The sequence below is a fragment of the Aquarana catesbeiana genome, linkage group LG07 (genome assembly GCF_042186555.1).
Source record: "Aquarana catesbeiana isolate 2022-GZ linkage group LG07, ASM4218655v1, whole genome shotgun sequence".
Lineage (NCBI taxonomy): Eukaryota > Metazoa > Chordata > Amphibia > Anura > Ranidae > Aquarana > Aquarana catesbeiana.
The window spans coordinates 294,566,538-294,590,933 of NC_133330.1; the positions used below are offsets into that span (position 1 = coordinate 294,566,538).

The window sequence follows — 24,396 nt, forward strand, 5'->3', positions numbered from 1 at the left end:
CAATCTTCTTATAGCCTAGGCCATCTTTATGTAGAGCAACAATTCTTTTTTTTCAGATCCTCAGAGAGTTCTTTGCCATGAGGTGCCATGTTAAACTTCCAGTGACCAGTATGAGAGAGTGAGAGGGATAACACCAAATTTAGCACACCTGCTCCCCATTTACACCTGAGACCTTGTAACACTAACGAGTCACATGACACTGGGGAGGGAAAGTGTGTGTGTGTGTGTGTGTGTATGTAATATATAGATATATATGCACACTATTACCCAAAGTATTGGGATGCCTGCCTTTACACGCACATGAACTTTAATTGCATCCCAGTCTTAGGCCCCATACACACTGCAGATTTTTGTCTTCAGATTTATCAAAACCATGTAGTGCAAGGGTCTGCCTTATTGCATACAAATTGAAACTCTTAAGGTTTGACCTCATATTAGATAGTTTTGGTAAATCTGAAGACAAAAATCTGCAGAAAATCGAATAGTGTGTATGGGGTCTACATCCGTAGGGTTCAATATTGAGTTGGCACATCCGTTGCCGCTATAACAGCTTCAACTCTTCTGGGGGAAGGCTGTCTACAAGGTTTAAAAGTGTGTCTATGGGAATGTTTGACCATTCTGCCAGAAGCACATTTGTGAGGTCAGGCACTGATATTGGACAAGAAGGCCTGGCTCACAGTCTCCACTCTAATTCATACCAAAGGTGTTCTATCGGGTTACATAGTTGGTAAGGTTTAATAAAGACAATAGTCCATCCAGTTCAACCTGTGTAGGTGTGTGCAGAAAAATAATTTCCCATATCCCCACATATTGTTTTTACTAAGGTGCCCGTCCAAGAGTCTTTTAAAACTATCCATACTTCCTACCGACACCACCGATTGTGGAAGAGAGTTCCACATCCTTACTGCCCTGACAGTGAAAAACCTCCATTGCAGCTTAAGGTTAAACCTCTTCGATTCCATTCTCATTGTGTGGCCCGCGTCCTCTTACACTCACTGGAACTGAAAAGTTTCTTATGTTGCGATCACCGTTGAGATATTTGTATATTGCTACCATATCTCCTCTCAAGCGTCTCTTCTCCAGGGGGAATAAATTTAGAGCTTGTAGTCGTTCCTCATAATTGAGGTTCTCCAGCCCCCTATATTAATTTAGTTGTCCTTCTCTGGACTTGCTCCAGCACATCCCTTCTGAGGACTGGTGACCAGAACTGGAAAGAATACTCCAGATGTGGCTGAACCAGAGTTTTATGGCAGCATAATTGTTTTATCTCTGGAGTAAATTCCCTTTTTAATGCATGCTAATATTCTGCTGGCTTTGGTAGCCGCAGCTTGACACTGCATGCTATTCCCCAGTCTGTCTTCTACTAGGTCCCCTATGTCCTTCTCCATCCTAGAAGCCCCTAGGGGTTCTCCCCCTAATGAGTAGCTTGCGTTTTATATTTTTACCCCCCAAGTGCATTACCTTACATTTTTCAATGTTAAACTTTATTTGCCATGCAGTAGCCCACTCCATTAATTTATTCAGGTCCTCTTGTAAAGTTTCTTTATCCTGCTGTGTTGTTATTGCCCTACATATTTTTGTGTCTTCAGCAAAAACTGAGATTGGGCTACTTCTCCCATCCTATATCATTTATAAATAAATTAAACAGAATCGGTCCCAGTACAGAGCCTTTGAGTACTCAACTGACCACTCTAGACCATTCTGAGTACACGTTATTTATCACCATCCTTTTGGAGGTGCCCCCGTAGCCAGTTATTAGTCCAAGAACAAACATTCTGGTCCATGACTACAGACCTCAGCTTGCAGATTAAGCATTTGTCGGAGACTGTATAAAATGCTTTTGCAAAATCTATATACACCACATCCACTGGCATACCTTTGTCCAGATGGCAGCTCACTTCCTCGAAGAATGTTAATAGGTTGGTTTGGCAAGAGCGACCTTTCGTAAACCTGTGCAGATTACTGTTAATGATTAATAATGGTGCGCTTATTCAAAAGTAAAAAATGTCAATCTCCACATCTAAACAATAAAAAGGTGCAAAAGTAAAAATAAAAAACACACACTATAAATCCAAATAATTAAACAAGTCCAGGGGTATGTGATGATTCTGAAGATAAATGAATGTCCCTCTTGCTTGTAAATAAGTGATGCAGTTGGTGCCTCAAATTATTTACCTCCACCAGTCACCTCTGAGTGAATTGGCCGCTCACCTCAAAAAAAGACCCACCAGGGTCTATTCAAGCCTTGAGTGTTAGTAAAAGAAAATTTTCAGCCATCAGGAACACCAGCTCCAATAATAAAAGACCCACTCTTTATATGCAAATTGATCCTTAAGTAACGCTCAAAATATATAGAAAGAGTTAATTGCGCAATACTGTTTAAAATTAGATTTATTTAAACATAAAAATGTGCACTTACAATTTCCACTATTTGTACTGAATGCAAATATTTCCAAGCTGGGAGCTCCTCGCCTCCTCACAGCTAATTCCGATGTACCAGACACCGGAAGTGATGTCACCAGCTCCATCCAACGCGTTGCGTCACTTGTCATGTGACTTAATGACACTGTTTTCCTCATCAAATTCTTGGATATGGTCCCTTATCCCCTCAAATAAACTACCGACATTAGACTGACAGGCCCATAGTTCCCAGGAATATATCTCTGCCCTTTTTTTTTTTTTTTTAATATTGGTACCACGTGGGCTTTTTTCCAATCAGCTGGTACCAATCCTGTCAGTATGCTGTCCATGAAGATTAGGAATAGCGGTCTTGCTATAACCTGACTGAGTTCTTTAAGGACTCTCAGGTGTAAGACATCCAGTCCTGGTAATTTATTTATGTTTAGCTTCTCTAATCCTTTCCGGACTCTGACCTGTGTTGGCCACAAGGGTAGATCTTGTGACGTGTCACTAACAATATAGTCCTGGTCGGTGTACCCATCCTTTTCCTATGTGAAGACTGAGGAGGTCAGGGTTGAGGTCATGACTCTTTGCAGGACAGTCACGTTAATCCACCCCAAACTTACTCGTCCGTGTCTTTATGGACCTTGCTTTGTGCAATGGTCCAAATCATTTGGTGGAGGGAATTATGGTGTGGGGTTGTTTTTTAGGGGTTGAGCCTGGCCCTATAGTTCCAGTGAAGGGAACTTTTAATGCATCAGCATACCAATACATTTTGGACACTTTTATGCTCCCAACTTTGTGGTAACAGTTTGGGGATGGCCCCTTCCTGTTCCAACATGGCTGCGCACCAGTGCACTAAGCAAGGTCCATAAAAACATGGATGAGCGAGTTTGGGGTAGAGGAAATTGACTGGCCTGCCCTCCTGACCTCAATTCGATAGAACACCTTTGGGATGAATTAGAGCAGAGACTGTGAGCCAGGCCTTCTTGTCCACATCAGTGCCTGCCTCACAAATGCGCTTCTGGAAGAATGGTCAAACATTCCCATAGACATACTCCTAAACCTTGCGGACAGCCTTCCCAGAAGAGTTGAAGCTGTTATAGCTGCAAAGGGTGGGCCAACTCAATATTGAACCCTATGGACTAAGACTGGGATGCCATTAAAATTCATGTGCGTGTAAAGGCAGGCGTCCCAATACTTTTGGTAAGTGTGTGTGTGTGTGTGTGTGTGTGTGTGTGTGTGTGTGTGTGTGTAATCTTGTTACAATGGCATCTGAAAGTCGGTGGGATATATTAGGCAGCAACTAAATATCAGTAGGCATTCACAAGGTTTCACAAGCCATTGTTGATTGCCTTCTTTTAGGTTGCCATTCGCAGGAACTTGTCAGCCAGTAGCAAAGTTCAGACTGTTGACACTGGCGTGGGAAGTGTAGCTCTCTTCTCTTACCGTCCGTTTTGTTGACCATTGTGATCAACATAGAAAGAAACAGCCTGCAGCTTTATTACTTTTCAAAATACGAAATCCGAAAAGCGACAGACTGGGGTGGCCAAAAGAGATGAAATTGCTGAGGGGCTTTGAGTGGCAGCCGTACATCAAACCTCGCGGGGGTTTGACAGGCAATGGATAACGTTATTAGACGCTTCTCGCCATAATTGCTGACATTTATCCAGTGTTTCACAGTATTTGCTAATGTATTAATGCAGTCAATCTCTGCCAGACTTCACATGCCTCCTTAGCCCTCGCTTCTGTGGGATCCACCAATGCCTGGACGCAGGATGCGTTTTATCGGCTGGTTGCCGTAGTGACAGAGCCCAAAGATAAGCCAAGACAGAGCCCTTTTGTGATTGCTTTTCAGGTGACATTCAGCGGCAGCTTGTGTAGAGTGTCCTTTTATAGTTCCAGTAATTCAGAAAATGGTATCCACTTTTCACTTAACTCATTCTGTGCTATAGAGACAAGGAAGAATAAACCGTATCTTTCGGGGTATAGCAGAAAATGAAGCTGATACAATTTCATATTCATAATTTCAAAAGCAGATTTTTTTTTTTTAATCTTATTTGAACATTTTCTGATGCTGATTAGGATATAAGAACTGATGGTTGATTGATATGGACAGCAAGGACTTTAGTTTGTGTCATTAATTAGCCAAAGCAGGTTGCGCAGAAAAAAACTTTTTTTTTTTTTTGCCACAGTGGTCACTGGGGGGCGCACTCGCTCATCTGGGGCTGTTCTAACTTCTGCCTCTAGGAAGTTGAACACCTTTAGTCTTCGTTCTCACTACTGTAATTAATTTTCGTGTGTTGTTCTTTACACATTGAGCAGCCCATTCATTTCAGTAGGCTGCCCTACACGTAACAAAGAAACTTTTTTGAGCTTTGTGCATTTTCATGCATAATACTGCATGTATTGAAGGGAGTGGAGGGACCACCGATATCGAATGCCCCCATAGTTATCCTGTGGGTCATGCCACCTCCCAGGCATTCCGTCAGTTGGCAGCACTCTGCCCTCTCCCCTGAAGCCAGCTGCTGGAGAGATCATGCATCTTCTTTTTACAGGGTAGTAGGTATACGAGTTAGAAGGGGGGTGGGAACCGTTTTAAACATAGTTTGTTCTAGCCTGGACTTTTACTTTAAGTATGCCTACAGTTCTTACTAAATAACATTAGTGGTTCACTTATATTTACCTATTGCATTAAAGTGGTTGTAAACTTTTTTTTTTTTTTTTTTTAAACTTAAAGTGGATGTAAACCTGATTCCTGAAATCTGACCTGGGCACATCTATCTGTAGTGTTTTCTTATCTCTTTCCAAAGCCCTGAGTCCCGAGTCTTTATGCTGCTTCGTTCCTCTCTTATCAGCATGACAACTTCTGACAAGTTCTCAAGTTCTCCGACAACCGAGAAAAAAACAGCCTGAAATTTGTGTCGGGTGGGTGCTATAAATAGATTAGCAGAGAGCTTGTCTATTCACAGCACAGCTCTGCACATTCCTTTCTTCCTCTGCCTATGTGGAGGGGGGGGGGGGGGGTGCCTTTCCTTTAATCTGCTGTCACACAAGTGTATGCCAAGACTTCACTCCCAGTGCTGAAAAGGAAGAACAAATTCTAACACAATGTGCACATTCTAAACAATATAGCAAGCTGAAGCAGATATACATGTAAAACTTTTATGTAGGAGGATTTGTTTCATCTCTGTGTATCATCTGAGGCTGTTCACTTCACTGGGTATATGTGAGGTTTTACATCCACTTTAAAGGATAATAATATTTTGCAGATAAAAATAAAAAAATGTGCATTTGTTATTTTGTGTTGCAGGAGCCTGAAAGCATTGCACCAGCGATCAGCAGATTGTTGATGCCATGCAGGTCTTCTGCAGATCTGTCAGTGTATAGACCTGCCCATACCTCGTACAAGGAAGCCGATACATGCTGACTGGGGGAATGAATGAACTACCTCAGTGCTCACATCCCCATGGTAGTTCACTGAAAACTACAAGCTGACAGCCACTAAGGCTGCTGGACCTTGTCATTTTCCATTTACAGAGCACTGTTAATGAGTGACGCGACCAGGTGGGCAAAGCCCCGCATGGCCACGTGTTTTATTTTTTTACGTTTTGACAGCTAGAGGGTGGAGAGCAACCCCTGCTAGCTGGCATAGTGGCAATTGGGGAGGTGCAGGTGCCAGTGCATTCATACCATGTAACATGTTATGAAAGGTGAACTTATTCTTTAAATAATAAACAAGTTATACTTGCCTGCTCTGTGCAAGAGTTGTGCAGAGTGGCCCTCAGGCTGGGTTCACACTGGTCCGACACACGCTCCGACATTGGGAGCTCATGTCGCATGACGTGTGAAATTTAATGTTTCCCTATGGGAGCGGTCCTAACTGGTCCGACACAAGTCGTTCCGACTTTAGAAATGCTCCCTGTACTACTTTGATCCTACTTCAGTCCATTGACTATCATTGAAGTCGGATCAAAGTCGGATCGCCGTCTCGCATGATCCGACTTCAGCATGTGACTTTTGCTCAGATGATCTTGAGGGGGAACTTCGTGCCAAATTTTAAATAAAAAACCGGCATGGGTTCCCCCTCCAAGAGCATACCAGGCCCTTGGGTCTGGTATGGACCTTAAGGGGAACCCCCTACGCCGAAAAAATGGCGCGGGGGGTCCCACCCAATCCATATCAGACCCTTATCTGAGCACGCAGCCCGGCCGGTCAGGAATGGGGGTGGGGACGAGCGAGCGCCCCCCCTCCTGAGCCGTACCAGGCTGCATGACCTCAACGTGGGGGGTGGGTGCTGTGGGGCAGGGGGGCACCCTGCGGGCCCCCCGCCCCAAAGCACCTTTTCCCCATGTTGATGAGGACAAGGGCCTCTTCCCGACAACCCTGGCCATTGGTTGTCGGGGTCTGCGGGCGGGGGGCTTATCGGAATCCGGGAGCCCCCTTTAATAACGGGGCTCCCAGATCCCGGCCCCCCACCCTTTGTGAATGGGTATGGGGTACATCGTACCCCTACCCATTCACCTAGGGAAAAAAGTGTCAATAAAAAAACACACTACACAGGTTTTTAAAGTAATTTATTAGACAGCTCCGGGGTCTTCTTCCGACTTCGGGGGTCTCTCCGGCATCTCCTCCCGGTGTCCTGATCTTCTGCCGGCTCCTCCGCTATCTTCTGCAGCTCTATTGCTAGCGGTGGCCCGGACTTCTGCCTTCTTCTCTTCTTCCAATGTTGACACGACGCTCTCTCCGGCTGGAATGCTCTCTGAGCGCTCCGCAATGGACTTATATAGGCGGTGACCCCGCCCCCTTATGAGGTCACTGTCCCGTCATAAGGGGGCGTGGTCACCGGGTGACGTGTGAAATTCAATGTTTCCCTATGGGAGCGGTCCTAACTGGTCCGACACAAGTCGTTCCGACTTTAGAAATGCTCCCTGTACTACTTTGGTCCGACTTTGATCCTACTTCAGCCCATTGACTATCATTAAAGTAGGATCAAAGTCGGATCCTTGTCCTAAACCATCCAACTTTGGCATCCGACATTGTGTTATTTCCTGCCCCCTCCCATTGTGTGTTAGTTTTGATTGGTCAAAGGACAAGTGTATTATCTGAAAAGTCGGATCAAAGTAGTATCCTGTTCATGAAAATCGGATGGCTGTAGGACCAATGTAGGACTGATGTCGCATAGCAAAGTAGGATGAAAGTCGTAATACTGTCGCGTAGTATAGTGTGAACCCAGCCTTAGGGTCTCCTGCCGGCACTCTTGGCTCCTCCTCTTCTCTGTGTGCCACCATAGGAAGCGGCTTCCTATGCTGGCATACATGCTTCCTATGCTGGCATACATGCAGGCTCACTCCTGAGCCAGGCTGTGTGCGTCTATAGATACACACAGCACGGCTCAGCCTGCCCCCTGTTCCCTTCTCACTTTATTTGGGGCAGCACAGTGGTGTAGTGGTTAGCACTTTCACCTAGCAGCAATAGGTTCAAATCCCGACCACGACACTATCTGCCTGGAGTTTGTATGTTCTCCCTGTGCCTGTGTGGGTTGCCCCAGGGTATTCCGGTTTCCTCCCATACTCCAAAGACATGCTGGTAGGTTAATTAGATCCTGTCGAAAAATTGGCCAAATATGTGTATGTTGTATGTGTATGTGTTTGTAAGTGTGTCGGGACGCCATTGGGCAAAGGACCGTGCTATACCGCAGATGGACACCGGCGGCAAAAAGCGCCCTGAGGCGATTCAGTTCACATGGGTAGTGCTATACAAGTCACTCATTCATTTGATAGAGAACTGCAGGAACCAATGGCTCCTGCTGCTATCAATCTGTCCTATGAGACCAGGGAGAAAGAGCAGTGCTGCTGCAGATGGGGTACAGCACTACATCGATACAGGACCCGGTAAGTACTTAGGAAGGGGGGGGGGGGGGGCAATAGCTACTGAGGTGTTTTACCTTAATGTATAGAATGCATTAAGGTGAGAAACCTTTTAACTTTAGAAAAACTTTAAGAAGTTCTAAACAGTCAACAGCGGTGCCAGAAGCACATAGAAGTGCCTACACATCTGTTTTCTTTTAGAAACACCAAGACCCAGAGCCCTTAGTTCAAAATTGCCAGCCCGCGGTGCCAGTAGAAACATCCAACTGTAGTGCAAGTCTCTCTGTTGATGAATAAGGATGGTTCTTGCATTAAATGCTGGTTCACACTGGTGCGATTTCTGATGCACAGAATTGCATGACACGGGAAATTGCAATATTTCCAGTGGTGCCTGTTCACATCAGTGCAACTCTGTGCGGTGCAATTTTGTAAAAGGTTCCTGTGCTAGTTTGGTGCAATTTAAGTACGATATAGCTCTATAGAATATGCAAACCACAGTCGCATTGAAATTACACTACATAATCACACTGAAAATCGCATCGCAGGAGTGTGAACCGAGCCTCGGAGAAGAAGAATGGGACCGGCCTGAGCTCCAGCTTTGGGACAGCTCCATACGCATTTGCGGTTGGCGTACTCTGAGCTCCAACACTTCCACGGAGTGCTAGAAAGTAATCTTTACAAAGCTATTTCCAGTTATTTACATTTAATTGCTGCTTGCAGCTTAGCACATACTACAAGTTTACATTAAATATGAATTTTTCCTCATATTATAATATAGCGGCTTTGTGATTTGTAAGCGCTTTCTTTTGGATTTGCATTTGGAGAAAAACAGACAATAAATTCAATAAAATGAAACGTCAAAAAAATGATGTGTTAAGGTGAATACTTTTCAGACTTTTTTTTTTTTTTCTACGGATACTGTTTATGTGATGTGTGTGAAATGTGTAGACTTTGCGAAGTGTCGGTAACTGTAACAACAAGAAGTGACAAGTGGCTGTCAGTGAATGATGTAAAGTGACAGTTCTAGAAAAAACAATGTGGGTGTGTATGTCTAGGTGTGCTCAGTATGTTCTGTAACTCCACCGACAGGTGTTGGGCCTGGAGATCTCGGCTGTTTGATGGAAATTCTTCATTTGAAAGTAATTTCTCCTGTCATCTTAACCACTTGTCTACTGGGCCAATTTTTAATAATTTTTTTGTTCACATATTAAAACCTGCGTTATATGCTAAAGAATTAATGAAAAAAATACCAAGCTCCCGCCTTCAGCAGCCAGCCACTAGCTTGCTTTGAACACCTTTGGCTACCAGAATGTTTATAATTGTAGTTTGGTAGAGTAATATTCCATATTACAGTATTAAATAAAATGTGTAGACATTAATTCATAGTAGAGCTGCACAATTCTGGAGAAAATTAGAGTAAAGATTTTTAGAATAAAGATTCTGATTCTCTCACGATTCTGAAGAACATTTTTATTTTAAAGATTTGCAACCCCTGAACTAATATATTAGGTTATTAAACAAGATGGCAATAAAATAAGACATTATACTCTTTGCTTCAATCAAATTTGAAGAAATGTAATGAAAAAAATGTAATGTTTAAAAAAATTTAAAAATTACCATTAAGTTTTTTATATTAGGGTCATTTTTTTTTTAGTACTCGCCGATACCGAAACCTACTGCAACTTTTTTGTTTACGCTTCAGCTGTTCGCAAGGGTACAATGCATTGAAAAGTAATTTTTATTTTTGTTTTTTGCGCTTTTTTCAAACAGAGAAACGATTTAATTAAAAAAAATATATATATATTTTTTTTTACTTGACAAGGCCCCTTTCACACTTATGCAACTTGTCCTTCGACTTGGGACTGCAAAGTCACATTACAAGTCGTACCCTATGATTTCCAATGAGTACCATTCATATCTGTGTGACTTCAAAGTAGTCCCTGCACTACTTTGGCCTGACTTCGATGCGACTTGAGGTCCATGGACCTCAATATTATTGCTTCAAGTCGTAGTAAAATCAAACAACCTTTAGGTCGCACAAGTGTGAAAGGGACCTTAAACTGACTATTTCCAGACCAAAGCTCATCCCTTTAATCTGTAAATGAATAAACAGAAGGACAGATAAGAGGATACATTACTTCTTTTTACCTGTCTCTTTCAGCACTGATGTTGTTGATAAACATAGCCGGCTGCTTTTTTTCAGCTGTGAGCAGGGGAACTGCTCTGCACTTTCCACATGAATCGTGGAAATGCTGGAATAAGATTGAGGGGGGGGGGCAATTTGAGATCACAATCACTTAAAGATTAATCGTGCTGCTCTAATGCATAGTAAATCCTATTAATATGCATCATTTAAAATACAATGTCACCCATTGTATCCTAATTCCTGTTCATGACTCTTCCAGGGAAATCTGCCCCTCTTCAGGTCTACTGCCAACCTAAAGCTCGGTATACGCTAGCAGAATTTAATTCAATGGTTTTTCATTGTAAGAACGTTTGTTCATTTTTCTGATCATTAGTGGGGTCAAATCGATGTTCATCCCTGACAAGAAAATTCGAAGGAGCAGGATGGAAATTTTTTCTTACAAACTTCTTACAGTGTATGTGGTTTTCTTTTGGTAAAGTCCATTCATTAGAAAATGCAATGTTAAAAACAAATAGAATCTTAAAGTGATACTAAAGTCTTGTTTTTTTGTGTTTAAAAATAACAAACATGTTATTCTTACCTGCCATATGCAGTTGGTTTTGTACAGAGCAGCCCAAATCCTCCTCTTCTCGGGTCCCTCTTCGGTGCTCCTGGCCCCTCCCTCCTGTTGAGTACCTCCACAACAAGCAGCTTGCTATGGGGGCACCCGAGCCGCAGTTCCGTGTGTCCATTCAGACACGGAGCCGTGGCTAGGCCTTGCCCCTCTCTCTCCTCATTGGATAACTGACTTTAACAGCAGTGGGAGCCAATGGTGCTCCGCTGCTGTCTCAGCCAATCAGGAGGGAGAGTCCCGGGCAGCTGAGTCTCTCCTGCAACATTGCTGGATCGAGATGGGCTTAGGTAAGTATTAGAGGGGGCTGGGGGAGTTGCTGCACACATCTTAATGCATAGAATGCAATAAAATATAAAACCTTCTGCCTTTACAACTACTTTAAATACTTTTGAGCAAAATTCAAAGGTACTAAGGGTTTTTCCTAATAATTTTCATTCAAATTTTGTTTGAAATTCTACTAGTGTATACCCAGCTTAACAGTCAGGGCTCTGCTGTGAGCTCTACTACTTACATATGGAATCCACTGAAGGGCGTGGACTCCTGAGTCAGATTGGTGGGACAACGACCTACTGTGGTCACAGAGAATAATGAAAAGTAATAATAAGATCAAACTTTTCTCAGTTCATTTAAAAACAAAAGACTGATCTTAAGTCTATCCTTTTTTTTTTTTTTTTTTTTTCCCCCCCGATGAAGGGGGCATTTCGAATACGCCACCCCCCCCCCCCAAAAAAAAAAAATGTTGGTTTTTATAATGTATATTTATCTAGCAACCTCATAGATGACTATGGGGCTGAACTTTGCACTCAAGGACATTGGATGAAGAACAGAAGAATGTAAACAATACCACACCACATCCCTTCTCTCCGAGTGAGATCTAGGAAAGTATAGTGATTTGGGGACAGAGGGTGGGCTACACCTGCTAGAGGTTGCCTGACTCTTATTAGTGGCCTGGTTGTTTGGTTTTCAGCATGTTCATAGTCGGGGCCCAGAAACAAGAATAAAACCCAGTAAGAACGAAGTCATGCAAAAATCAGTCATGAAAATATCTGCACTAGGTTTAAATAAATAAATGAACAAGCAGCCACTTACAACTGTGATACCAGCCAAACAATTGACGTACAAAAGAAAGCAGCACTAATTCCAATAATAGTGTTGACAAATATGAAAAACCAACAAAGATAAAAGGTATATGTGACAAATTAAAGTGGAAAGGCAGGTCCTTGCACTACATAGTTTTAAGGTAAATCTAAAGGAAAATTGTATAAGAGTATTGAACATGTATGGCCAGCCTTAATGATCAAAGAAACTTTGTATGCAATCCGCTTTCTGAATTGTGCATAAAGATCTTTCAATCCATCGTGCAAAAAAGATCCACCACCATGTGAAGTAATCAAATGCGCCTCTTACCAGATTGGTTTGACCATTAAATTATAAATGGTCCTAAACGCTCAGCATATCAGGGTCAGAAACGATTCTATGGTCAGCAGCTTCCAGCATCAAGGTTACCTTTGGAAAGATGAGATTTCAACTCACATAGTGAAGTATGCAATGAACTTAATCCGTTTATTCCATAAAAACTCCAACTGTAGCAGTAAAAACCAGATCAAATGATCTGTAAAGTAAAATCCTGTAGCAGGATGATGGCTCAATAGAAACAAGATGCTGAGTCGGGTTGACAAACAGCACAGACCCGTGCCACCACGTGATGTCATCACAAACAAAACACACCCGACATGTTTCGTCACAATGACTTGTGGTCTATGGAATTGTTTTTGACCCTGATATGCTGAGGGTTTGTGACCATTTATAATTTAATGGTCCAACCAATCTGGTAAAAGGCGCATTTAATTACTTCACATGGTGGTTGACCTTTTTTGTACAACGAATTGGAAGATCCGTTGCACAATCACGCTGTATCCAATCAGGCAGGCCCTTGCACTACACAATTGATGGCAGATCTAAAGGAGATTGTACAATCAGATTGTATAGTGTATGGTCACCTTTATACACCTAAAATTACTAGTTGCGCTCTCAGTGCCATTAATTGTTAACGGCACACCAAACATAGAAGCAAACACATATTTTGCCATGTGAAAAAAACGAGTGGCAAATGCTGCAAAAGGCACAGTAAAAAACACGCAGTCCACAAAACGCCAAAATGTCCTATAAGCCACATATTGCACAGACCATTTAAATAAACGGGCTGCCCTATGCGTATCACAGGAAAAATGAGACACAAAACGTTCACTCCTACTATGGTAGATGTGAATGGGGCCTGAAAGTGAAATTGGTGCATTAACATAAGAACAATGAGGCTCCATTCACATATGTGTTTCCTTGCATTTCAGAAATGCACAGCACCAAAAATTGCAGTAAAAAATGCACCAAGCGCCAATCTTTAAAAAAAAAAAAAAAAAAAGTTTTGAAGCATCTTTGGGTTGATTTCTGCGTGTAGGGCAGCCCATTCAGGTGGATGGGCTGCCCTATGTGTGATGAGTGAAAATGCTCCAAAATACCCCCCCCCCCCCCCCCCAAAAAAAGAAAAACGCATGTGGGAATGCGAGTTCCCGCTATGCAGAGATGTGAACGGGGTTTGACAGCTGAGAGTTTCTGTCCACTCCCTCCTATGTACTTGTAATAAGATGGCCATACACTGTGCAATCTGATTGTATGTTGTGTATTTAGTGAGAAGGGTGATCACTGATTGATTGCATTTCATTTAAAAAACGTGCAACTTGGACTGGGAGGGTGGATGATGCAGGGAGTGTGCTAATAAGATCAGCTGGTCAACTGCTTCCTGTGTCATGACCTAAAGTCTGTAAGGTAGTAAGGTAGTAAGACCGAAGCAATAGATATGTTTGGAATCATGGATGGAGGACAGTAAGGTACATGTCTGTAGATTTTATGGAAAGCTTATTTTTGCAAAAAAAAGTACATAAATGCTATATTGGTACATAGGGGAGCTGGAATTTAGAAAAAAAAAGAGGTAAACTTGGCCTTTAAGAGCATCTTGCAAAACAAGCAAAATTTAAAAATAAATTTTGACTTGACATACAAGCGATGTCTTGATATACAAGTGCGTCATGTCACAACTGAGTATAAAAGAGAAGAGAGGCGCCTCTAAGTGTAGCACTATGGTTACATTTAATGAAAGTACAACATTTAGCAACTCACATGGTTAATGATTAAAACAGGCACATCTAAATATGCAGGCATCCGGGGTAAAGCTGTCCACATAGACCGCACTCCGTACCACCATCGACGTCCTCCCTTCCACACTGCGTTCCACGAGCGCTTCAAGGCTCGCTTTCAGATCCCTCTGCTGCAGGTTGCAGAGGATGGTCTATGTGGACAGCTTTACCCCGGATGCCTGCATACGTAGATGTGCCTCTTTAATCACCAACCATGTGAATTGCTGTACCTTCATTAAATGTAACCATATTGCTACACTTAGAGGCGCCTCTCTTCTCTTTTATACTCTGTAGCTTCTGCTGGATTATGCTTCTAATCCTCTTGTGGAGCCACTCGCATGCGAGTGTTGCCTAGGGGAGCCCACATGTGATACTGAAAGGCACTCTATATTTTGGGATGTGGCATACCTTTTCTGTTCGCTACTCCGGGTCAGACCCCTTTTTGCTATGAATGGAGGACTGGCGGATGAATGAAAGGACCACATCCTCCATTCATTCTTTTTATTGCTGCAAGCTATGGTACAGCTTCTATGAATGGGAGGAGAGTGGAAAGGGTGGCCATAGCTTGCTTTCTTGACTAGTGCCTATGACATGTCCAGCAGCTCATAATAACCCCCAAAACACCCAAAGGGGGTATGGGGGGCAGAGAATGGAAGATTTCAACTAAGAGAGCAGCCAACAGCACAAGAGACACTTCTCATTCAATGTAAGTACCATCCCTTGTGCTGATTAAAAAAAAATGAACTAAACTTCAGCGCAAAACTACTGCAGGGCAGGGGCTAAATTAAAAAAAAAAAATACAAAAACTGGAGTCGTTCTTTAATTTCAAGGTGCAGCGAGTCTTTAAAGTGCAGAATTATAATTTGAATGTAAATTAAAAACTTCCTTTAACCCTTCATAGCCGTAGCCTTTAGCACTGCTTGGTGTGGGAGCATTCCTGCGGTAGCCCAGCCCAGATCTGCCAAGCATTTCTCAGGGCTCTTCACAAAGCCTGTGTTAACAAGTTCAAATTTCCTACTCTATTGACACTGTAGTCCAGGCCCAATTAGAAACTTTTTTTTTTTTTTTCTTCTTCCTCCCTTTAAACCTGTGATAAGTAATTGCCACTGTTATCGAGTCAGCACAGCGCTAATTTGAAGTGACATGCCCAAACTGGCCTGTAACATGAAGAGCGACAACAGGTGTGAGAGGTGGGGCTTCGGGGCTCGGCTGAACTTCTAGCTGATGGAAAATAGCACAGTGAAATGAACCTTAAGTAAAGCTGTCAGCAGTAATTATCTTCGAATCAGAATCACGCTGGCTTTATAACCTCCCGGAGATACGCCCAGCTCCTTTCATCCGTTATTCTGCACAAATAGCAAACCTTTTTACCTGCTGCAAATAGCTGAGCGCAGCTTAGGACTGTGCCGCCGCTCACTCTGCAGATGTGTACAGATTAATTTTGGATGAGAGGGCTTGAAATGAAAACCTTTTAGAAAGATAACTTTGGGTTACTTGAATAAAATATTTGAACTTTTGAAAACAATTGTGAGAGATGGTTTTACCTGGTCTGACACCCATTGAGCTAACTCAACAGATTTTTTGAGTCCGACTCTGAGAAACTTTAGAATGCTTCTTGCAGTGGGGCTCTGCCTGCATTTCAGGGGTTAACTGCATTTTGTCTAGGGAAGACAAGCACTTTTACCTACCTGATCCTCCACTCCCCAGGTAAACGGTGCTTTCCCATGCTTCGGCAGTGGACTGTCTCTTGGTGTTGGCATTGGTCTTGATGACATCAGGACCCTAGACCACTGAAACGTAGGGGAAAAAAATGCTGTGGTGACCGGTCTAGCAGCATGGAGGTTTGGATAAGTAAATCATCTTTTCCGAGTTGGGCTTTTAAGCACATTAAAGTGTTTCTTCCACTATAAAACTAGCTTACCTGCCTATGGCCTGTTTCATATGGGCTTCAGCTTGAATAAGAGCAGTATGAACAGCAAGCTTTTCAGTGTTTTTAGCAAGCTTGTTGAAGCTTTTAAAGTACCATTCAACTCCAGTTTGGAAATGTTGAACACAGATCCTAATGGGAATATTGATTGCCACTTTAAACAAGCTGCTAGCTGGCTTCAGCACGTCTTGAAGCTTGTTTAAAGCGCCTGCTAGCAGCTTCCATAAAGTGGCAAGCAACACTCCCATTAGGATCTGTGTTCAACATTTACAAACTGGAGTTTATTTTAAAAGCTTTAACACTGGTCTTATGCAAGCTGAAACCCATGTGAAACAGACCTATGTGCAGCCCTGTGTATGTTCTCGGCACACCTTGGTGCCAGAATGAACTCCAATGGGCATACATGGGAGTTGCATCACTCCCAATCAAGGTGGCCAAGGACCCCCGCCCCAGGATAAGGCAAGATGTTGGGTGCTTGCGGATGTTGCATCGCTGGATCGGAGACGAGTATTTCTGAACTCTAGTTCCCCTAAAAAAAACTTCCCTTGATGGTTTGGTGGCATAGCATTGGATAATTCAAGTGGTTAAAACCTGATATTTTTTTTAATCTACTGACAGTAGGTTCTATTGGGAAACTATTCTTTCACTTCTTTCCTGATTCCCTGATAAACCGTTGTCACACAAGTTTCCCCATTGGAGGATTGCCCTTTTATTCCTTTACCAACAGCAACTTTTGGGTTTTCCCTCACTTTCAGTTCCGGTGACAGTGGACACCAGGACAAAGAGAGAACAGAGAGTTTCCCCAGAAGCGACCGCAATAAAAACCTGACCGATGTTCTATCCCTTCCACACTCTATCCAAAACCTAAAGAAATGTTTGGCTATGCTTTACCATCTGAGATTTATGACAGCTTCTTTTATCTTTGGATGTTGATGGTCATTTTATTTTTTACTGAAGGTAGCCTCCTCCCTTTACTTTCATCATATCAGTTTAAGTTGTCCAAGGTTGTCACAGTTTTTTTCAACCAAGTAATTTTTGGAGCCAAATGTGATTGCAAGACTTAAACTCCTGTAAAAAATATTTTTTAAGTAAAAATGTATATTGATATTTTTAAACTGGCGATATGCTGTACCATTTGGTTGTACAATACCCTTTAACTTGACCTAAACTATGTTATATGAGGGCAGGCCTAAACAATCCATTCAATTAGTATCAAATCAGGAAGGCTATTGGGCTTGGTTCACGCTAGTTCGACTCCAAAGTCGCAAGATTTTTAGTGCAATTTTGGAGTCCGACTTTGATACGACATTGATGTGACTTTTTACACTCTATGGCATTGACGACATATCAAAGTAGTGCAGGAACCTTTTCTAAGGTCGGACGGACTTGTGTAGGATCAGTTAAACCGGCTCACATAGGGAAACATTAAATTTCACATGTTCTCCAACTTGTGCTCTCACAAGTCGGATTCCATGTTGCACCAGTGTGAACCGAGCCCAATACTACATAGTTGATTGTAGATCTAAAGGAGATTTTACAATCAGATTGGGTATTGACAGTCTTACAGATATGGTGCAACTTGTTGGGCATTTAATAATAAGCAAAGCTAAGAGATGTTTTGTCAGATCTTATATAACATACATATGCTAGCATACATAATGTTGTTTGGAAACAAACAGGTCATTTTTGACTATTTGATTAATAAGTAGGCATACTTATAAACTGACATTATTAATCTTTGTTGGTAGTTTTATTTGCTTTTGCCTGCCATGTACAGTAGGTTGAGGCAGAATCTGCCCCAATTTATTTAGAAAATGAGGGCATAGATCTGAAGTATCTTCCAATTGCCAGGTTTTGGCATTTCTCTTGAAACATTTGGCACTTCAGAATGCCAAGTCCTTTAAATCCAGAAGTAGCCTACTCTACATGCCACCCAGTAGGAGTGGCCATGTATAATTCAAATCGGGTATCAAGCTTTGACACTGTCGGTCATGAAGGCTAGTGACAGATAAAATGCACCTTTCTCAACCTCTTTAACATGGAGGAACCCTTAAAGGCTAACTCCACCCCTTAGCACCCATATTTATGATGACAACATGCGGGGGTTCTTCCTGGTGTCAGTTGCCACTTTTGAATTCTGTCGGGCTCCTCCTGCACAGCCATGTCTGTCATTCACAGAGATCTGTAAATGAATGAAGTACAAGTCCTGTCTGCCATCATGGAAGAAAGCAAAGAAAACACATGTGCAGTGATTATCCCACTCGTATTCCATTGACACTTTCTCTATCTCAGTAATTGAAGTTCTGTACCTTGTTCCAGTCAGCAAAAAATTGAGAGCAGGTTCTCTATTTTTCAGTCGGGAAAAGTTCTTAACCGAAAATGGGTTAGTCTGTATGCAATTCGGACGCGCAAAAAATCATGCATGCTCGGAAACAATTTCACGCATGCTCGGAAGCATTGAACTTCATTTTGTCGGCTTGTCGTAGTGTTGTACGTCACCGCGTTCTTGACGGTCGAAGGTTCAGAGAACTTTTGTGTGACTGTGTGTATGCAAGGCAAGCTTAAGCGGAATTCCGTCAGAAACAAGTTTTTTCTGACGGAAATTCCGATCGTGTGTACGCAGCTTTAGGGTTTTTTACCTTAATGCATTCTAGAGCGCCAGTGGGGGACCGGAAAAGAGGATTGGGGCTGCTCTGTGCAAAACCATTGCATAGAGCAGATAAGTATAACATGATTTTTAATTGAAAGGGAATAAAATTAGCCTTTAATGTTACTTTAAGGAAACCCCTGCTAATAATTACATCTACATCCTGTGGTACATTAGTGTAGACAGTAAATTGATATACAAGAATTATAAAAAAAAATACAAAATTATTTTCCTTGATAATAATGAAATTAAACAAATTATAATGGCCAGAAAAGAAATGCAGATGGTGATATAGTTGTGTTCTCCAGCATTGGTGGATGGTTCAGATGTGCCTATTTACATTGGTGGTCATTTGGAGAAGAGCCTTTTACATTGGTGGTCATTTGGAGAAGAGCCCTTTACATTGGTGGTCATTTGGAGAAGAGCCCCCTTACATTGGTGGTCATTTGGAGAAGAGCCCCCTTACATTGGTGGTCATTTGGAGAAGAGCCCCCTTACATTGGTGGTCATTTGGAGAAGAGCCCCCTTACATTGGTGGTCATTTGGAGAAGAGCCCCCTTACATTGGTGGTCAGTTGGAGAAGAGCCCCTTTACATTGCTCAGTTGGAGAAGAGCCCCTTTACATTGCTCAGTTGGAGAAGAGCCCCTTTACATTGGTCAGTTGGATTAGAGCCCCTTTACATTGGTCAATTGGAGAAGAGCCATTTTACTTTGGTGCTCAGTTGGAGAAGAGCCCCTTTACACTGGTCAGTTGGAGAAGAGCCCCTTTACATTGGTCAGTTGGATTAGAGCCCCTTTACATTGGTCAATTGGAGAAGAGCCATTTTACTTTGGTGGTCAGTTGGATTAGAGCCCCTTTACATTGGTCAATTGGAGAAGAGCCATTTTACTTTGGTGGTCAGTTGGAGAAGAGCCCCTTTTACATTGGTCAGTTGGAGAAGAGCCATTTTACATTGGTGGTCAGTTGGAGAAGAACCCCTTTACACTTTTGGTCAGAATGAAGAGTGCTCCTTACATTAGTGGTCAGTAAGAAGAATTCTTCCCTTTATAGATGGCTAAAAAGATATTTGATATCATTGGTTACTAATATAAGAGGCAGAAATTGATAATTGCTGAAGAAACCCCTAGCAACCTCCTAGGGCAGTGATGGTGAACTTTGGCACCCCAGATGTTTTGCAACTACATTTCCCATGATGCTCAACTACACTGCAGAGTGCATGAGCATCATGGGCAATGTAGTTCCAAAACATCTGGGGTGCCAAGGTTCGCCATCACTGTCCTAGGGTAACCCTCAGTATCAACTGGACCCTGGTTAGGAAAGGCTGGATTAATTTTAAACCTACATATTTTCTGAATCAGTATATTGGTGTGTGCTTTTCATGTATCACTTTAAACCTTTGTTGAATTTGGTTCTGTTGCCTATAAAACGTCGTTTTGCTGGGTCTATAATTCAGGGACCCTGAGTGTTTATTGTCTTTGTGATCTTGCTCCAGCTCTAATTCCCTGTTAGCGTGGCCACTTAATAGAGCTAATACAGTTGAATTCTAATTAGGGAAAGTGAGAGGGAGGGCTCCTCTCCCGCTGGAGGTGAGCCTTAACACTGGGCCAGTTCAAACAGGTCCTCCTGTAGCTTGTAACCAGAACTGATAATCTGCCTGTTTCAACCTGTAAAATTATATGACATTGTGCCGTTAACTCGTTGCTACAAGGGAGAATATTTCGCTTTGTGCTTAAGATACATTCTGCTGCTTAGCTACATCTATATGATATATATGTAGGTCTGTAGAGATATGAGATCAGATTCTGCCTACTATCATAATAGTGGAACTTAAAATTAAAGCTATAGTCCAAATATATATCAGCCAACACAAGAATGAATATATTCAATTTTTTAAAATACCGGTGGTGTAAGTAATTTGATTTACTATCAGCCTAATCTAATTTCTGGTAAAGCAGTATTCAGGTGGACAGTGCTAAGAACCAGTTAGGCATGTAGTATGCACTTGAGCTGACAAGGGGCATTCTGACAGGAGGAGAGAGCAGTGTGGGAGGATGGGGGGTGAACTGCTACTCCTCCTTTACTGTCCTTTTACAGACTGGAAGTAGAAGGGTCATTTATTGCATCCAATGTTTATATGTGACATGTAAAACTTGGGTTACCAGCCTGTGTAAATCCCAGGACTGGAAGGACAGAAATATAAATTATTTGGCTGGTAAAACAGCCTCTATATACACTGATCAGCCATAAGATTGTGATCACCCACCACAGCTCTGGCCCATCGAGGTATGGCGGCCTCTGAAGGCATGGTGTGGTATCTGGCACCAAACCGGTAGTGATCACTGCCTCTGCCGGCTTGCCTTCTTCCCATAGTGCATCCTGGTGCCATCTCATCCGCAGCTAAATGACATGCATCCACCCAGCCATCCACATGATGTAAAAGGAAACTTGATTCATCAGACCAGGCCACCTTCTTCCATTGCTCCATCATCCAGTTCTGATGCTCACGTGCCCATTGTGGGTGCTTTTGGTGGACACGGGTCAGCATGGGCATCCTGACCGGTCTGCAGCTATGCAGTCCCATACACAACAAACTGTGATGCACTGTGTTCTGACACCTTACTGCTGGAATTGGCATTTACTTTTTTAGCAATTTGAGCTACAGTAGCTTTTCTGTTGGATTGGATTACACGGGACAGCCTTCGCTCACCACATGCATCAATGAGCCTTGGCCGCCCATAACCCTATCAACGGTTCGCATTCCTTGGACCACTTTTGGTAAGTCCTGACCACTGCAGACCGTGAACATCCGACAAGAACTGCAGTTTTGATGTTGCTGTGGCTCACTCATCTAGCCGTTTACAATTTGTCCCTTGTCAAAGTTTCTCAAATCCTTACGTTTGCCCATTTTTTCTGCTCTCAACACATCAACTTAAAGAGGAAGTAAACCCTGATGGGTTTTACTTCCTCTTTTGATCCCTGCAAGGCCTGCAAATGAAAAGCGATGCATACTAGCCCATTATACGACACTTACCTGCAAACGAAGCCTGCGCTGTCCCCTGAGCAGGCCGCATCCATCTTCGTCCCTCTTCCTTCCGGGGCCACGGACTCCGGCTCTGTGACTGGCCAGAGTTGTGTGACGTCACTCCTGCGTCAGTCACGGCACGCGCTGGGGGAAGAAATGGCACGGTGGTCTGTTTCTTCACAGCGCATGCGCAAATGACAACATTTGCGCACTACAAGTGAAATAACTCCTAAATGGCGCATGTTTAGGAGATATTTCCACTACCTATAGGTAAGCCTTATTCTAGGCTTTACCCGTAGGTAAAAATCAACAAAAAGGGTTTAACAACCACTTTAAGAGACAACACGTTTACTTGCTGCCTAATATATCTCACCCACTTTCAGATACCATTGTAACCAGATAATAAGTTATTCACTTTACTTGTCAGTGTTCATAATGCTATGGATGATTGGTTTGTTTCTGTGTATTTTTTTTTTTTTTGCATCCAATATATTTCAATTTAATTTTGAATTGCTCATTTGGAAATGTGCATCCGTCTACAGGGTTTATGTAGATCTCTACCCTATTAATAAAATCTCATAATATCTTTAACTTAATAATGTCAAGTCATTTTCATATTTTTTTAAAGTTCATTTAAAGCTTTCATTCAAATAATACTTGGTGATCCTGCCATGAAAGTCCTTGTTCAGGCTTTTCCTATCATAAGGTCAGCACCCTGTTCCTGTCTCTTCCAGTTCCTTTTTTGTGTTATCACTTTGTCACATGTACTGCTGGTAGGGACTAGAAATGGCTGTGCCGTTGTACAGCCGAGTTTTACCGTTATTAGGAAGCCCTGACACATGTCACGCAGCTGTCTCTGGATTCCGTGTAGACCTAAAGTGGCTGCTTAGACGCAGCTGGAGATCAGTAGTACTGAGATGCAAGAAAAAAATTGAGGAAAAAAGGTGAAAACAGTCTTTTCTAATGGCTCGTTCACATTACAAGGCGGTCCGGGATACACCACCACACTCAAAATGCACTGAGTGTGCAATCTGCCTTAGGTGTGCATAAAATCCTAGCAACACCTCAAAACGCAGATCTCATGGAACCGCAGTACCAAGCAATCCGGTGCAGTGCACTTTTAAAAAGCAGTGCATGCACTGCTTTGGTGCAATAGAGTGCGAATTCAGCCCATTCAAATCTAAAAACTGCACCGCTCTGAGTTTTGTAGGACTTGCAATTCAGATGTGAACCAGCCCTTAAAGAAAGACAAAGCTTTTGTTTGTCACACTACGCTTTAAGACGGCCATAGACGATTTGAACCATGTATGGGCAGGCTGAATGTACCAAGTTGATCAATCAATCAACTTGGGTATAACCAGCCTGCCAGATTTACTTGTGATTATCACTAGCAGATGCTATAGCTGCTAGTAATAATCACTGGCTTCCCCCACCGGGAGAACACAATGTTTAGGGAGGAGGGATTCCCCTGTCAGCACTGCCTGTGTTTATGCAAATTTCTTTCCTGCAACCTGTGGTTGCAAGAAAGAAATATGCACCGTCTATGACCTGCCTTAGTGAGCTAAATATCATTAAGTTATAGGAAACGAATGTGTGCAATATTGACAATGTTAAGCATCCTTCAGAATTTATTAATCTGTTTTGTTATCTACTTCTTTTCTTTCTAGATGACGCTGGCGTCTGCAGGGCTCAACTTTCCATGTCACCGGCTTTCAGTGGCTAGACGAACGTCCCCCGTTCAGACCAGAGAGCAGTCTGAAGAGGTAATAATCTGTTCAATCCATTAAAACCAGGATCTCCAAACTTTCTAAACAAAGGACCAGTTTACTGTCCTTCAACCTTTGGGGGGCCGAACTGTGGTCAGTGAGAGTGGAAAATGCCTCATCGCCAAACCCTTGGGCTTGGTGGTCAGTGGGAATAATATAAAGTACACAGTGCTTGTGGTAAGTGGGTGGAGGTATCGTGCCCCATCATTGGTGTCAGTAGAAATAATCGTGCCCCATCATTGGTGTCAGTAGGAAGAATAGTGCCCCATCATTGGTGTCAGTAGGAAGAATGGTGCCCCATCATTGGTGTTAGTAGGAAGAATGGTGCCCCATCATTGGTGTCAGTAGGAAGAATGGTGCCCCGTCATTGGTGTCAGTAGGAAGAATGGTGCCCCATCATTGGTGTCAGTAGCAGGACTCATCGTTGATGTCCATGAAAGAAATAGTCCCCCATCATTGGTGCCAGTCGAACAAGTAGTGCCTCATTGTTGGTGTTGTGGTAGAAATTGTGCTCCATTGTTGTCTGTGTGAGGAGTAGTACCCGAGGAATAGTTCCCCATCATTGGGAGGAATAGTTCTCCATCATAGGCATCAGTGGGAGGAATTTTGCTCCACTGTTGGTTTCAGTGGAAGGAATCATTGGTGTCAGTACCAGGAACAGTGCCCCAAGGGCCGGATAAAGACCGAGCCCCAGTTTGGAGACCACTGCTTTAGAAGATGCAACACTTATTATGGTCTAGATAGGAAGATAGTCTACATTGGGAAGTATACAACCACTATACACAGGGAACTTGGTACATGTTAACAGAAAAA

At 42.7% G+C, this 24,396-nt stretch overlaps 1 protein-coding gene across 2 annotated transcripts in view; it reads left to right on the forward strand.

Moving 5' to 3' along the window:
• The window catches only part of FAF1 (Fas associated factor 1), a 473,366-nt gene that overhangs the window by 272,856 nt on the left and 176,114 nt on the right, over nucleotides 1-24,396 (forward strand). For both annotated transcript variants that reach the window (XM_073593564.1, XM_073593565.1), the window contains exon 9: nucleotides 23,485-23,580. In XM_073593564.1, coding sequence (XP_073449665.1) covers nucleotides 23,485-23,580 — 96 coding nt within the window. The remainder of the gene's footprint in view (nucleotides 1-23,484; nucleotides 23,581-24,396) is intronic.